Here is a 14694-nt window from a genome sequence, read left to right as displayed (position 1 = left end):
TCTACAATAGCAATGCAAAGGAAACGCCAAAACAGGGTGGTTTACTTGTGGTTTTCTGGATGGTGTTGAACTCCAAAACCCATCAGCCTCAGCCGGCAGGGCCAGTGGTCAGGGAGAATGGGAGTTTATCTATTTATGCCACCATTCTTATATCCTGCTCTTCCTTAGGAAACACAGGGCAAATTACAATAAAGGCAATTAAATATTTTTGAAACAGTAATAAAAAAGAAGCCTTTAACATAAAAATCTGGGAATCATTAGAAACAGCAGTAGAGTCTACAGAATCGGCATTTACATTCAAAATGCCTGGATGAAGTTTTTAAATGCACCTAAACATGTTTACTGTGAGGGTCAGCTATATCTTACAGGGGAGGAAGTTCCGTAAATGGGACAGCGCCGCTGAGAAGGATCTGTCCTATGGCCCCAACCAGCAATCAACACCTGATGATTATTATTATTATTTAGTAAATTTCTGTGATGCCCTTCATCTGAAGATCATAAAGCAGTTTACAATATTAAAACACAAAAATACATGCCATAACAACGAACATAAACATGATAACAAACACCCCACAGTTTAAAAGGACATCTATTGTTTAAATAGCCGAGGGCCTGGAAGAAGAGGAATGTTTTTGCCTGGCACCTAAATACATGCAATGAAGGCACCAGGCAAGGCTTCCTGGGGAGAGCATTCCACAAGTGGGGAGCCAGCAAAGAAAAGGCGCATTCCCATATTGCCACCCTCCAGGGCTCTCATGGAGGAGACAACTATCAGGGCTGATGGTATTGGAAACACTCCTTCAAGTACTAGGATTCTAATTTGTTCAGAGCTTTATACACAACTACCAGGACCTTGAATTGGACCTGGTAGTTCTCTGGCAACCAGTCCAAAGTTTTAAAGATCTGCGTGATAAGAAGATCCTCCATTGCTGCCCAGTGTGACAGTGGTGTGTGGTGCTACCTGCAGCTTCTGGGGTGCCTTCAAGTGGGGATGTCAGAAAATTCCAACAGAAACTGGTGTGTCAATTGCCGTCGTTCTCTTATCTATCCCATGTTTGGAAAGGAAAGCAACCCAGTTAATAAGATAAATATCCACTGTTGTTTTCAGGCCACAAATGGTACATAACACTATGTAATTGATTATTTCCCCCCCCACACACACATTTGTATTGTGTTTCCTTTGCATTCTTTATCTTCAATCCATGGTGAATGACAGATAGCTAATTGACCCCTACATGTTTCCACCACTTCGAGAAGGAAGCATGCAAGCATCCATAGAAGGCTCATCCTCCTCTCTTAGCAAAGTCAGGAATAGAATGCACAGATCCTTCTTTAGTCACTACATCACAGGCCTCCCTTGTGATTAAAGATCTGCTTCACACAAAATAAACTGTACTTGTGCCATTGGCAAGAGCTATTTTAAATAGTTCCTTTCCCTCAATATGCTTTTTTGTTTAAGGCTTTCTTATACTCTGTTATTTAAGACAGGATATAGTTCTCTTGCTACTATTTAAAGTGTAAAACTAAACATAGTCAGAGGTGGGTGCCAGGTCTCAGCATGGCATTAGTATAACATGCTTGGCATGTTTTTCTCATCTTGAGGACACTGCAAAACATGGCCTTCTTCTCTTCTACATCTCCTATAGAAGGCCTAAGTCCCATTACTGCTCTCAGAGGCTGATGGACCCAATGAGTTTCCTGACGACTCTGGGGGGATTTTCCATCTACGATGGGCACTCCTGTTGAAGCCCTGGCCGAACTCTAAAACTTCCAAATGGTTTGAGCCATTGACACGAGCACCTCTAAGTGCCCTTTCCTGCTTCCTGGAGCCCACTTGGCTCCCTGGTATATTCCAGAACTTAAGGCAAGAAAACAAGTTAGGAGGCGGTTCGAACGTGAGGGGAGGGAAACTCTGTTCGAATACAATAAAATACTGGTGAGGGCTCTTCATCAAGCCCACCTTGTGGCATACTTTGCTGCCTCCATTGCATCCTCATTGTGCCATCTGGCAGAACTTTTTCAGGTTGTGTGGGGCCTCTTACAGTCTGACCCGAAGGAGGTGACAAAACTGATGGTAGCTTGCTGGAAGTTGTTTGCAAAGCATTTTAAGGATAAAATTGCTTGCATCCACCAGGATCTTGACTGTTACAGCAGATGAATCTGAAGGAGAGTCCATAGCACTTTTTAGTCTTGCTGTTTCGGATGAGTTTCAGTTGGTAAGGCTTGCTTGAAGATGTGGACAAGGTGCTTCAATCAGTCAAGGTGACCACTTGCTCTGGACCCTTGCCCCTCGTGGCTGATCAAAACTAGCAGGGAGGGGACAGCTGGCTGGGCCAGAGAAGTGATGAGTGCCTCCTTCAGGAGGAGTGGTCCCTGCCTGCTTGAAGGAGGCAGCTGTCAAACCACTCCTAAGAAACCCTCTCTGGATTTGGGAAATCTAGCTAACTACTGACCAATTGCCAGTCTCCCCTTCTTGGACAAGATTATTGAGCGGGTAGACATGGATCAGATTCAGGTGCTCTCGGAGGAAACAGATTTTCTAGATCAATTTCAAATGTGGTGTAAGTCTGGTTTTGGTGCAGAAACTGGTTTGGTCACCCTGCATGATGATCACTGTTGGGAGATGGGAAAATGTGTCCCTGTTAATTATTCTCAGGCTCTCAGCAGCTTTTGATACCATCAACCATGGTATCCTTCTGGAGTGGCTGTCCGAATTGAGTGTGAGTGGCCCCAATCTGTGGTGATTCTAGTCCTATTTGGATGGACGTTTCCAGAGAGTGATGCTTGGGGAGTGCTCTTTGGCTCTGTGGAGCCTTCAATTTGGGGTTCCTCGGGGTTCAATTTTATCCCCTGAGCTGTTTTACATCTACATGAAATTTCTGAGTGGGGTTAACTGGAAATTTGGAGTGTGTAGTCGGCAGTATGCTGATGACACCCAGCTATATTCAGTGCTATTTTTCTAGAAAAAGAGGTGCCAGAACTCAACATAAACACTTTCCTTATTCTGTTATAATGGCAATGGTGCCCACCTGAGAGGTGCTGGAACTGAATTCCATCTGAAAAAAAGCCTTGGCTCCTTTACATCTGTAGGTGTGGCAGTAGATGTGCTGAACTATTGTCTTGTCTTGGTAATGGACTGGATGAAGCTCAATCCAGATAAGAGTGAGGCACTGTCAGCGGGTGGTTCCGTAGAGCAGGTGGATGGGATGTTGCCTGCTCTGGATGGGGTTACACTTGTAGTTTAGGGGTACTTCTGAATCCATTGCTGTCACTTGAGGCTCAGGTGGCCTTGGTAGCATGGAGTGCCTTCCATCAGCTTCAGGTGGTGGCCCAGCTGTGCCCCCATCTGAGCTGGGAAAGCCTAGCTTCTGTCATCTATGCTGTGGTAATCTCTAGATTAGATTACTGCAACCCTATACATAGGGTTGCCTCTGAAGATGGTTAGGAAATTTTAGCTGGTGCAGAATTTGGCAGCTAGGTTGCTCACTGAGGTAAGATGGTTTGATCCTGACCCAGCTGCACTGGTTGCCAATTAGTTTCTAGTCCCAATTCAAAGTACTAGTTTTGACCTATAACGTTTTAAACAGCTCAGGACTGCAGTACCTTAAGGACCACATCTCCCCATAGGAACCTACCTGGACCCTATGATCTGAGGCACTTCTTCTTCCACAATAGATCTGGAGGGTGGCAACACAAGAAAGGGCCTTTTCTGTGATGGCTCCCCATGTGCAATGTTCTCCCCAGGGAGGCTCGCCTGGCACCTTCATTATATTTCTTTAAGCGTCAGGTGAAAATGTTTCTCTATAATCAGGCCTTTGGCTAATTAACACTCTATTGCCTTTTTGATGTGTTTGTGGGAGTGGGGTTATTGGCTTGCTTTTGTTTTATTTTGTATTTTGTGTTCTCATTTTGTATTTGTATGTTGTGAACTGCCCTGGAAACTTTGGGTGAAGGGTAGTATACAAATTTAATAAAGAATAATAATAATTACTGCAGCTGCTGCTTCTGCTACTCTCCTGGTTTGGCAGCTGGGGGAGCCAGTTTTCATCAAAAGTAGATCATTTCCGCATCCCTCACACAATGTGCAAATAAGTCCTGATGGCAATAAAGGACACTAGTCCTGTAATTGTACTTACCGATGGATACTTGTGCTGATTTATGGCTATACCTATGCTAGTTTTGACCAAACTCAGGCTGAAACAAATTGCCCATTCTCAGAGTCTTATGGTCTCATGATAGACAAGTCATTGATGCCCAAAGAAAATACAGCAGCTGTCCTTGGAGAAAATCCTCCTATTAGCTACGCATATCATTTTTGCTGGAGGAAAGCCCTAAGGGAAAGGATAGCTGTTACTTTGTGCAAGTCTATTTGTCCTTGAACATGTAGCACATAATAATATTGTTTTACAGGGCGCAGTTAGATGAGATGGCAAGAGATTTGTGATTGGATCTCCCACTGTTTTTTAAAAGAAAAAATGCAACTGCAGGTGGGCCTGATTCATATTAGGAGTTACATAGCTTGGGAGACGAGACTTTAAGCTTTTCTCCTTCAGCCAAGGTGAAACATCTGGATTGGATTATTGCAGTGTACTCTACATGAGACTCCATTTGAAGAGTCTTCAGAAATTGCAATTGGTCCAGAATGAAGCAGTGAGAATAAAGGTGGTTGCTTGCTTATGGGAGGCCTGCAGGTGGTGATTCCAGGTGGTGATATCTTTAAAGCCCTAAATGGCTTAGGTTCAGGATACTTATGCAAGCACATGATTAAAGGTGACCAACCTTTAATATAGCTGATATAAACGAGGCCAGAGATTCTGGCGGTGCACACGCTGCTTTGCCTGTTGACCTCTGATTTGCTGTCAGATGTGTTCAATCTTTACACAGTTCCGGAGTCAATGGTGACTGCCCCATGGCCCTAGCCACATCTTGGTCAATCTCTTTGGAATGCTGTTCTTCTTTCACTCAACAATTGCTCCTTTGCCCTCCTCTGCCAGGTGCTGCCACAGTTCTTTGCTTCTTGGGTGTTGGGGTTGTTATAGGGCTGTTTTTAGTGCCAAAAGCCCTGTGTGTAGTTGTCTAGCCTTGAAGATAGGTTTCAGAAGGACTGTCTGGGGTTTAACAGTCATGTTTGGTCAACTGTGTCAGTGTTTGCACACATCTGCTTCCTCAGATCCCAACATCCCTTTTTGTCTTGTTTCTATTTGTCTAGCATCTCAAAGGTCACACTGAACCCCTTAGCCTTGTTTTCAGCCTCTGATAAGTAACATCAAGAATACACATACATACACACATGCATCCTTAACAACTGCAGAAGACGTGCTCATGGACCTTCTGCTGTCAAATCTAGTTTGGCCCACAGAATCTACTCTGAAATGGTGTAGGATGCTCAGCAAAGGGTATGATTCCATTTGTTCAATAGCTGAAGCATGGTAGCACTAAACAGCATAGAGGTGCCAACTTTGTTCTACTAGAAATAAGTCTCAGGTAGATTATTTTTGGTGTCTCAAAAGGGCAGCAAAGCAGTAATTATTTAATTTATCATAATTGTATTTTTAGTGTCCAATGAGAGGAGCTTGTGGAATTTTCTGCCTTAGATGCCAAAATAACTTGATAGCCCTTGGGTACTATGCACCTTGATGTGAGGTGGGGGTATGTGCCCACTAAGGCACTGAAGGGTCTTGGACCAACTCAGGTATGGTGAGCCTGCAACCATATGAAATACACACATCCTGGGTAGTGTCATCTAATACATCAGTCATGCTGTTTCAGGCGCTTGGCTCTGAATATTTGTTCTAGATTAATTTTAAGATAATCCAGAATTCTTGGCAGAGAGAGTGTATCCTCTTGCACAACAGACTGTTCTTTTAATAAGGCTGGTGGGTATAAATAAACAACTTACTGAAACACTGGGAAATAATTGATTTATTGTTCTTGTTCTAACCTTTTGACCTGAAGAGAGAACAGGGTGGTATGGAGGGACAGAATTAAAATTCCCCTCAAAACTACTGCCCATATTCAAACTAAAATGCATGTAACTGTTTTCTCTTATCTACTGCTATATTAAATGAAATAATAAATATCCAAGGCCTTTGCTTATAGCCTTTTAAACTCTGTTTGGGTGGTGGGGTTATTCTTTTTGCTTGTTATCATGGTATGTATTTTTATATCTTTGGATGAAGGGCAGTATAGAAATTTAATGAATGGAACAAAAATAATAATAAAATAATTACTGAGGAATTTATAAAAGCAATGTATAGTACAGGAAGTCTTGACATATATCAGAATCACCATTCACTAGTTGGAACGTGGAATTGTCATATTTTAAAAGGAACAAAAATGCAGCTTTTGCAAAATACAAGGAGGAGAAGGAAGGAGATTTTAAACTTATTTTCTTGCTGCCTGTGTTCCAAGATCTGGGGGTCCCTGCCTCTGAGACAAACCTGTCCTCATGTTGAAAGAAAAGGTAGTTCAAAAAGGCTTACTTAAGGAAGAAAACAGGATTTGTCTCCATCAAACATGCCAAGTTTGAATGGCCTCTGCTAGTAGTGTTTGTAATTAGTTACACTATTAATAAATTGCCTAAAAGAAAAACAAGGCAGCCCTTTTTTATCTAAGATGTTGACAGATTATGGCAAAGTCCTGGCCTTGTCATCTCTCGCCTGCCTTGACTACTTCTTGTCTCTCATCTTCCCTTGATCCACTTGGCTGCCGAAATTATTCAGCTCTCTCATCACTTGGACAGTATGACATGGACACTTCTCCTTCCATCTCTACATTGGGTTCCTGTCTCCTTACAGATACTGCACAAGTTGCTTGTCCTTAACTTCATAACCCCTCATGGCTTTGCCTCTCTTATCTATTCAATCTTATATTCCACCACATCCCTTCCTGCAACCTTTGCCCACCCAGCTTCATCATTTTCAACTATCCAGAGTTCCCTCACACCCTGAAGTGATTATGCCCTTTCTCTCTTCCTGGTCCTTATAAAAGGAACTGCCTTCCAGAATGCCACCAAATGACTACCTATCTTTCTGCCTTCAAGCTCTACTTTTAAACTCTACTTTTTACAGGGAGCCTTTGAAACAGTCAATAACCTATTGTAACTAAGCCACAGTATGAGTAATTTAAACAATAGTATGTTTTTACCTGTGCCTCCATTCTCCCCACCCCCACCCCCGTTGTTTGCCTGTGTTTATTTTAGATTGTAAGTCCCTAGGGTTGGAACCTATCAATCCCGTTCTTGGTAAAGTTTGATGTGCATGGACATAAGGGTGACTCAGTTTGTAGAGCACGAGATTCTTAATATCAGGGTGGTGGGTTTGTGCCCCATGTTGGGCAAAATATTGCTGCATTGCAGAGAGTTGGACTCGATGGCCCTTGTGGTCCCTTCCAACTCTACAATTCTATGATTCTATATATAAAATAAATTAGAATAACAATAGTCTGTTTCAGTTTCATGTGGTGCCAAACTATAAAAGGAGCACAGGAAACTTTGATTTTTGTTGGGGACAATGCTAACTCTCTCCATTTTGGTGACAAGAAACCTCTTTCTGTGGTGTCTGGATTGTGATGGCTCTTCCACACCTGCAGTGCATTAAATAATGAACATGCAGCTAGGAACAAGGCGGCCTTCTTTGCAGCACTTCTATTCTGAGCCCCACCAGAGACTCAATGACCTACAGTGCTGTTGAGCTATAAATCCTTTTCCTTACTTTTCCATATGATTAAGCTGCTGGTAATGAAGCCATATCAACTACTGCACCAGCTTCAGAGAGTCCTGCAGTAATACCCAGCAATACAACACAGCCATTGACAAGCAGCAACACAACAGAATTGCCATCTGGGAACTTCTCCATCTCAACTACTAAATCAACAGGTAAAAAGGCACTGGTATTGGTTTGATACTTAGGATGATTCTATACTAGGCATTTAGTATGGAATCTCCCTGCATCATTTATTCCCTTTCTTATGGGATGTCCACACAATTGCACCATCAAATTATTGTCCTCCTGTGTTTTCCCAGTGCTTCTCTCATATTTTCTCGGACCAGAGAAAGTCCGATGTATTGGAGGGTGGGGGTGGGATGGGACAGGACAGGACAGTAAAGTGGCCAAGTAGGGCAGCACGGGTGGGGCTCTCTCAGCTTCCCAACACTGCAGGTCATGGCTGTTTACCAAGAAAAGGAAGGGAAAGGTGTGGTGCAGCATATAGTGGCAGGAGTATGGCTGATTCTCAGCACTGTTCTTCCATCTAAGAGGCATACTTTCCACATTTGCCTTGATGAATCAGCCACTCAGCACACTTTCAGTGCATCTTTTAGTGAGTGTTAAATTTTATGTCCTTGTGTGTTTTTTTGTTTTGTTTTTATAATCAATATATTAATTAGTGCGAAAGCACTTTCCTGGCTATATATATTTTTAAAAATAAAAAATAGTGCACTTCTGCTTAAATAAATGAGCCAACTTTATACTGTTATAATACTACTAAAAATGGCTTTTCTAGCCACCTTTATTTTGGCCAATCTGTATGTCTGATCCAGAACAAGCAGTAAACACTTTGGGTTGTGACATTTCATTGGCAGTAATTGGGCATCACTCTTGAAGTGTTTTAGCACTAATTAAATTAACTGGGTTAAGTTAAGTTAAGTGCTTTAGCACTAATTAAGTTAACTGGGGTGTTGTTGTTTTTAAGGATGTGCCTGGGGAAACCCAGCCACATGGGCGGGAAATAAATAATAAAATTATTATTATTAAGGTCAGCCAGGCACTTGGGTGAATTGGTCCCTCCCCACCTACTGTGCCCAAGTTGACAACAGGACCAAACTAGATAAAATAAAGGGAGAGCCATGGCATTATATCGCATGTTTTGTTTTGGGGATTGTTTTTGCTTTTAGTTTCAAGCAGCAGGGTGGGGTTGAATTGGCAAAGTGCTCCCAGGGGTTAGGATAGGAAGTGTTTTGACGCTTTCCTCTTGCGCTATTTCCCATATTTATGTCATCCGGAAGTAAATCTGCTGTGCTTCTGGAGACATGACACAATCCTGATGCCATTTATCAAGAAAGATTCCAGTAAATGCAGAGACATGGTTTGGTTTTAGAACTTTCCAGGCATTCCAAGTGTGTCTGTGTGTTCTTCCTTGTAGATCAAATATTTTCAACTGAGGCAACAAATGGTACAAATGTCACCACCCCTGAAACACTCACTGCAAAACCCACTTCAAATACAACAGTGCAAGCATCTACAACACAGGGCAGTTCCAGAAATGAGACAACTCAAAACACAACTTCAACACCACTTCTGACATCTACTTCTACAGAGCTGCCAAAACATACGTTTTCAAATACCGGTACACCTACTGCAACTGAAGCTGGTGACCGTAGTGCGATGGTAAGAAGCATGAAGGATTTAGATTGCTGCTTTGGGTGCAATGAAATAGTAGGACAATCTGATTTCTATATTCAAAGCTAATCCCACTAACTAACCAATTCATTGTTTCAGTCCTATTGGAAAGCGTCTGCAAATTGCAACTCTATATTCTGTTTCTCTGTCAACTCCAAGTAAAACCATTGGAATGGGGATGGTTCCACTGGGATGACAGTTTCAAAAAGAGGGGGTTGATGGGATGGTTTGTCCATCTGGAACACCTCTAGTGGAATGCAAACATTGTCTAATACTAAACCCAAGGATGGGCAGCTTCCAGTTACTTAGGTCATGTTAGCCCACCAGAAGGTACATATTTGGCCCACAAGGCCTTTCCCCCAAAACCATGCCCACCTGCCAGTGGGTAGGGCAGCTGCATTCAATCCTGTGGGGTGCTGCTTCATCAGTGCATTTCCTGTGAGGAACACCCTGGCAAAGCAGACCCCTGGAGAAAGCAGGACTGAACTGTCTATTCATCAGCTGGTGAGCAAAGAGTCCAATCCCACTGGGTGCTCCCACCATTCTGCAGATCAACTTCTCCCACCAAGCTATCAAAGTTGCCCCACAAGATGGGGGGGGGAGATAAGGCTCTGGCCCTCCAGGCAAAAAAGATTCTCTACCCCTGCGCTGAGCATGATTATGTACCCACTCCTCCTGCCACAATGACAGTGCTTTTTCTCTTTCTTTTTGTCAGGTTAACATCACTTGCCTCAATATCAAGAACGTTAAGACCACTGAAGTGATATGCTTGGAAATCAATGAGGAATACTCTTGTGTAAGTAACAACCAGACCATAAAGAATTGGCAGGGTGGAAAAAGGCTTTTGGGAAGAGCCTGATGCCTGTTCCAACTTGGAAAAAGGAAAAAGTGGTGCCCATCCTCCATTGTTTTATGTTTTGAATGAATATTTGTGCAGTTTAGTTTTTCATGGGTGATCTGAGTTCCTTCTCTTACCATCACTACTACTACTACCATTCTTATTATTTGTTAGTCACTTTATGGAAAAGCAACTTAACTTTACATCTGTGACTTAACAGAATACAATATAAACGACTTAACTGTGACTTAACAGGATACAATATAAACAGATAAAATCCAGTTAAAGGTTTTTTTGTGTGTGTGTTTTAAGACAATCCAATGTCATCTTCTTGCCTTTAATTCACCTGGCTTAATCCATCTTCTATCTCCCAGGCCACTGTATTTAGCCTCTCTTTTTTTAAGTACTTACTTCTTATTAAATTTTACTTTACCGTTGGTGCTGCTCTTAAACATGAGGGTTTGACAGTGGAAGAAATGTGTCCCCCTGTTACTTAGCAATAATAATAATAATAATAATAATAATAATAATAATAATAATAATTTTATTTTTATTTATTATATTTATTATTTTTATATACTCTGGGTGGCTTCCAACACACATAAAAATATAATTAAACTAGAAGTTGTTGCCAGTGTTTTCTTTTGGTCGGACAGAGGATACTTTCTGCCAAAAAATATATATCTCAGTTGGGACTGCTGTATGGTGCAAGGTGGAGGCTGGGATGTGCAGAGAAGGGGCTGGTTTACAACATAATCCTATACATGTTTACTTTGAAATACGTGCCACTATGCAAAGAATGCAAAGAATTGCAGTCTTGTGAAATCCTATGCATATTTACTCAGTACTAAGTACCACCATGTTAAATGAGATGTCCTCCAACTAAGCCTGCTTAGCATGGAAGTTTCATTCACATGTCCAGAGAAGGAGAAATAAATCAAAGAATGTTTCGGAGAAGGATTAAGGAGTGCAGAAAAGCAATTGCAGAAAAACAGACAGGTGAACGTTATTCTTAATTAAAATTTATACCCCACATTCTATACTCAAGTGAGCTAACAAATAATAAATTGGGGGGTCATTTAAATAATAATAATAATAATAATAATAATAATAATAATAATAATAATAATCATCTCAACATCTACTTCTGAAATAAATAGCCCTACATCTAATTCTTATCCATGTGTATTCAGAACTAAATTCCACTGAGTTAAGTGGGATTTATTCCCCATTCCAAAGCAGTGTGTTAGGAATGCAGCCTTAATCGAGTCTTAAAAGGAACAATTTAATTTATATTTGTTAAGGTGCTGGTGAGTCTTACTAGATAAATTATCCCAGAGTATGGTGAACACAAGAAAAAGGGGTCTTCTATATTCCCAAGCATTCTGACCCTTCAAGATTAAGGGAAATCTAAGCAAGGGCTTCCCAGCATATTTTAGTGGGCAAGGAGGCTCAGATGGCTTCTAAGATCAAGGAAGACAGAGCTAATGCAGAGGTTCCTCGGTGTCCGCTTGAAGCCTGACACCACTTTCACTCTCTGAGTGTGCTTGCAGTAATGAATGAAGAGATGGAACAGCACCCTCCCCTTGCCTTTCAGTCCTTCTCTGCTTCTGCTTCTGCTTCTTCTTTGGCGATCACTCATAGTCCTTCTCTGCATAGTTATGCTGGCTGGATCCAGAATAAAAGGGCAAGAAAATGAGGAGTGACTGGCTAGGACAAGGTGGGTGTCCTCAAAGAGGGTGGATCAGTGAGGGCACCTTATCCCAGGGCCCCCAAAACTAGAGTTTGGTGTTGCAGTCAAAGTAAAATAATTGCTTTGGAGTTTTAACAACATCGGTAGGGCCACAGCTTATCCACCCTTCTTTAGAGGAACCAGCTGCTGTGGAATAAACTCCTGCTGCTCCGTAGCAATGGAAAGTGGCATTGGGATGGGATTCTTAATCTTACTGTGTTATTGGCTTCTGTCCTGTAAAGCACACACACACAAACTTGAATTTATGCCTGTTTACATATACTGGAAGCATATCAAGGAGAACTATGCTGAACATCTGTTGAAACAAACTCCTCAGGGACTTTACAGTTTAATATTGGAGCCACCTAGTGGATGAAATATCAGCAGGAAAACGAATAGCGTGCATATGTGTAGATGTAATATGGTACATTTTGTTTCATGATCACAAAATTCAGGCTAGCTATACCCTAATTCTATTTATCTGTTTGCTGTACCGCTTTGGTGTTCATTGGTATGTAAATTTTTAGGGCTGATTATCATCATGTAAAACTTTATCCTAAATATCTGTGTTACCTTTTCAGCCAGTCAGGCAGCATTGCAGCCCTGTAATACTGCCATAATTTATATATTGAAATTAATGGCACTGCCATTAGATCTGGCTGCTAAGCTTTGATTCTTTGTATTGAAGTTGCACTTTGAGTAAAGATTCCAATTCTGCCCCAAATGATTTATCTCATCTTTTTATATAGTTGTGCACATTCCCTTAACCTTTAAATCACTAGTGATACAGATACCGGTTATGGCTTCTAAGTGCTTTTAATAACATAATTAATAGGTCTGAATGTGCTCAGGCTAATGTTTCAGAACACAGAGTTCATATAATGATCAAAGTGATGGTTAATTGATAGTTAATAATGAAATACATGTCAACGAGGAGCTTTATAATTTGCACAATTAACAAGGTGCAGATGGGAATCAACAAATCATAGAATTGTAGAGTTGGAATGAATCCCAAGGGTCATCTAGTCCAACCCCCTGCAATGAGGGAATCTAACTCGATTATACATGACAGATGGCCATAGAACCTCTGCTTAGAAACCTCCAAGGAGGGAGAATACACTGTCTCTTGTGGGAGTCTGTTCCACTGTCAAACAGCTCTTACTGCCAGAAAGTTCTTCCTGATGTTTAGTTGGAATTTCCTTTCTTGTAACTTTAACATTAACATCCACCTAACTTTATTGGATTATCCAGCTGGAAATGGAAAAGTTTAAGAGTAAACTTTGTATTCAAAAGTCAGAGACAGGCATATGAAACTATACCATTCATGCAATAGCAACAGCTCTCTGACCTGAGGGATGCCCTGTTAGGGGTGCTCCTAACAAGTACTCAACACAAACATGAATACAAACTTCTGAAGCTACTGTGAAGAGTAGAGTAGGCCCTGTTAACTATACTATGGCCTGCAGATGTCCACTTCAGAGTGGACTTTCACTGTGGTGGCACCTGAGATTAGGCAGGCACCAACTGCTAGTTGATTTTGTCAGCAACTGGAAACATACCCCCACATCCCTAGGTTATCCCCGATAGTCAATACACGCTCTTGCCATCTCTGGTTATTGTGGCATAACAATGATTTTAATCAATAACAATAAATATTATGCAGAATCAATGTCATTAGGAAAAGTTCCAGATTTAATGTATTCATAAAAATTCACATTGCTCTCAGCCATTCTTTGAAATTCCCACTCTTCTGAATTTTGTAATGAAATTTTCCAACCAAGTCATGTGTGCAAAAATGCATTTACTAGGGTAAAATGCATGCATTAGTGGAAATAGCATAAGCAAATACATTTTATTATGGGAAACTGTTTCACAAAACTGTGCGTATTAGGCAAAGCTGCATACAAAAATGTACATGTAGGGGGGAAATTGTCCTAAAATTCTAACGGATTCATGAGGACTTCTAAAAATATTTTTCACAAAGTGATGTTGTAATGTGGATAACTGACCTTAAGTATGGAAAAATGGGAATTCAGATAAACCAAAAGTGACAGATTTGCCCATCGCTAGTCTGAGCTGCTATTTCTGAGAAAACTGATAACTGCATCTGAGTTGTGCGTAGATAGAATAGACTGAGGTACTTCTCTGTTTTCCTGTTGCCCTTTCCCAGTAAACTGCTTTATATCTCTGTTCTGTACAGAGGAAACTCTGACATTCTTTCAAGAGTTCTTTCCACAGCAAAGGAAAAACACTACAGAGGAGTGTTTTTCCTCAAACCTATCAAACTAATGTTTATGGGAACAGTTTGACTAGGTTTTATTTTAACTTCCATTTTCCCAGGCATAAAGTATTCTGTGACAAATAATGTCCCCCCCCCAAAAAAAAGCCATTTGTAGTGATAGTGAAGTTTGAAGTTTGCTGCATATATATTTTAACTGGTCTGATACTTGGGCTTGGAACCTGCCTATCTAAAAAGATCCTTTCAATTAGAAATCTAGCAAGTGGGAGACAGCTGGGCTAGAGTCTTTTTTTCTGATGTGCTGGAGTGTTTGTTTAAAGAAGATGTTTGTTTGCTGTTTTGTTCCTTTGTAACATGGCGAAGCATTAAAAAATGACACACACATACACCAATCCCCTGTAACTTAAAGTAGAAAAATGCTACTCTGTCACTTAATTCAGCTGCATATAGACCAGGCTTGAAGTAGTGGCCATCGCTATGCCTTGTG

General features: G+C 41.2%; 1 protein-coding gene across 2 annotated transcripts in view; it reads left to right on the top strand.

Moving 5' to 3' along the window:
* The window catches only part of CD34 (CD34 molecule), a 127551-nt gene that overhangs the window by 98445 nt on the left and 14412 nt on the right, over nt 1–14694 (top strand). For both annotated transcript variants that reach the window (XM_053393444.1, XM_053393442.1), the window contains exons 2-4: nt 7730–7876; nt 9142–9386; nt 10114–10194. In XM_053393444.1, coding sequence (XP_053249419.1) covers nt 7730–7876; nt 9142–9386; nt 10114–10194 — 473 coding nt within the window. The remainder of the gene's footprint in view (nt 1–7729; nt 7877–9141; nt 9387–10113; nt 10195–14694) is intronic.

Source organism: Podarcis raffonei, chromosome 6 (assembly GCF_027172205.1).
Source record: "Podarcis raffonei isolate rPodRaf1 chromosome 6, rPodRaf1.pri, whole genome shotgun sequence".
Taxonomy (NCBI): domain Eukaryota; kingdom Metazoa; phylum Chordata; class Lepidosauria; order Squamata; family Lacertidae; genus Podarcis; species Podarcis raffonei.
This window is presented reverse-complemented; position numbering and strand designations above follow the sequence as displayed.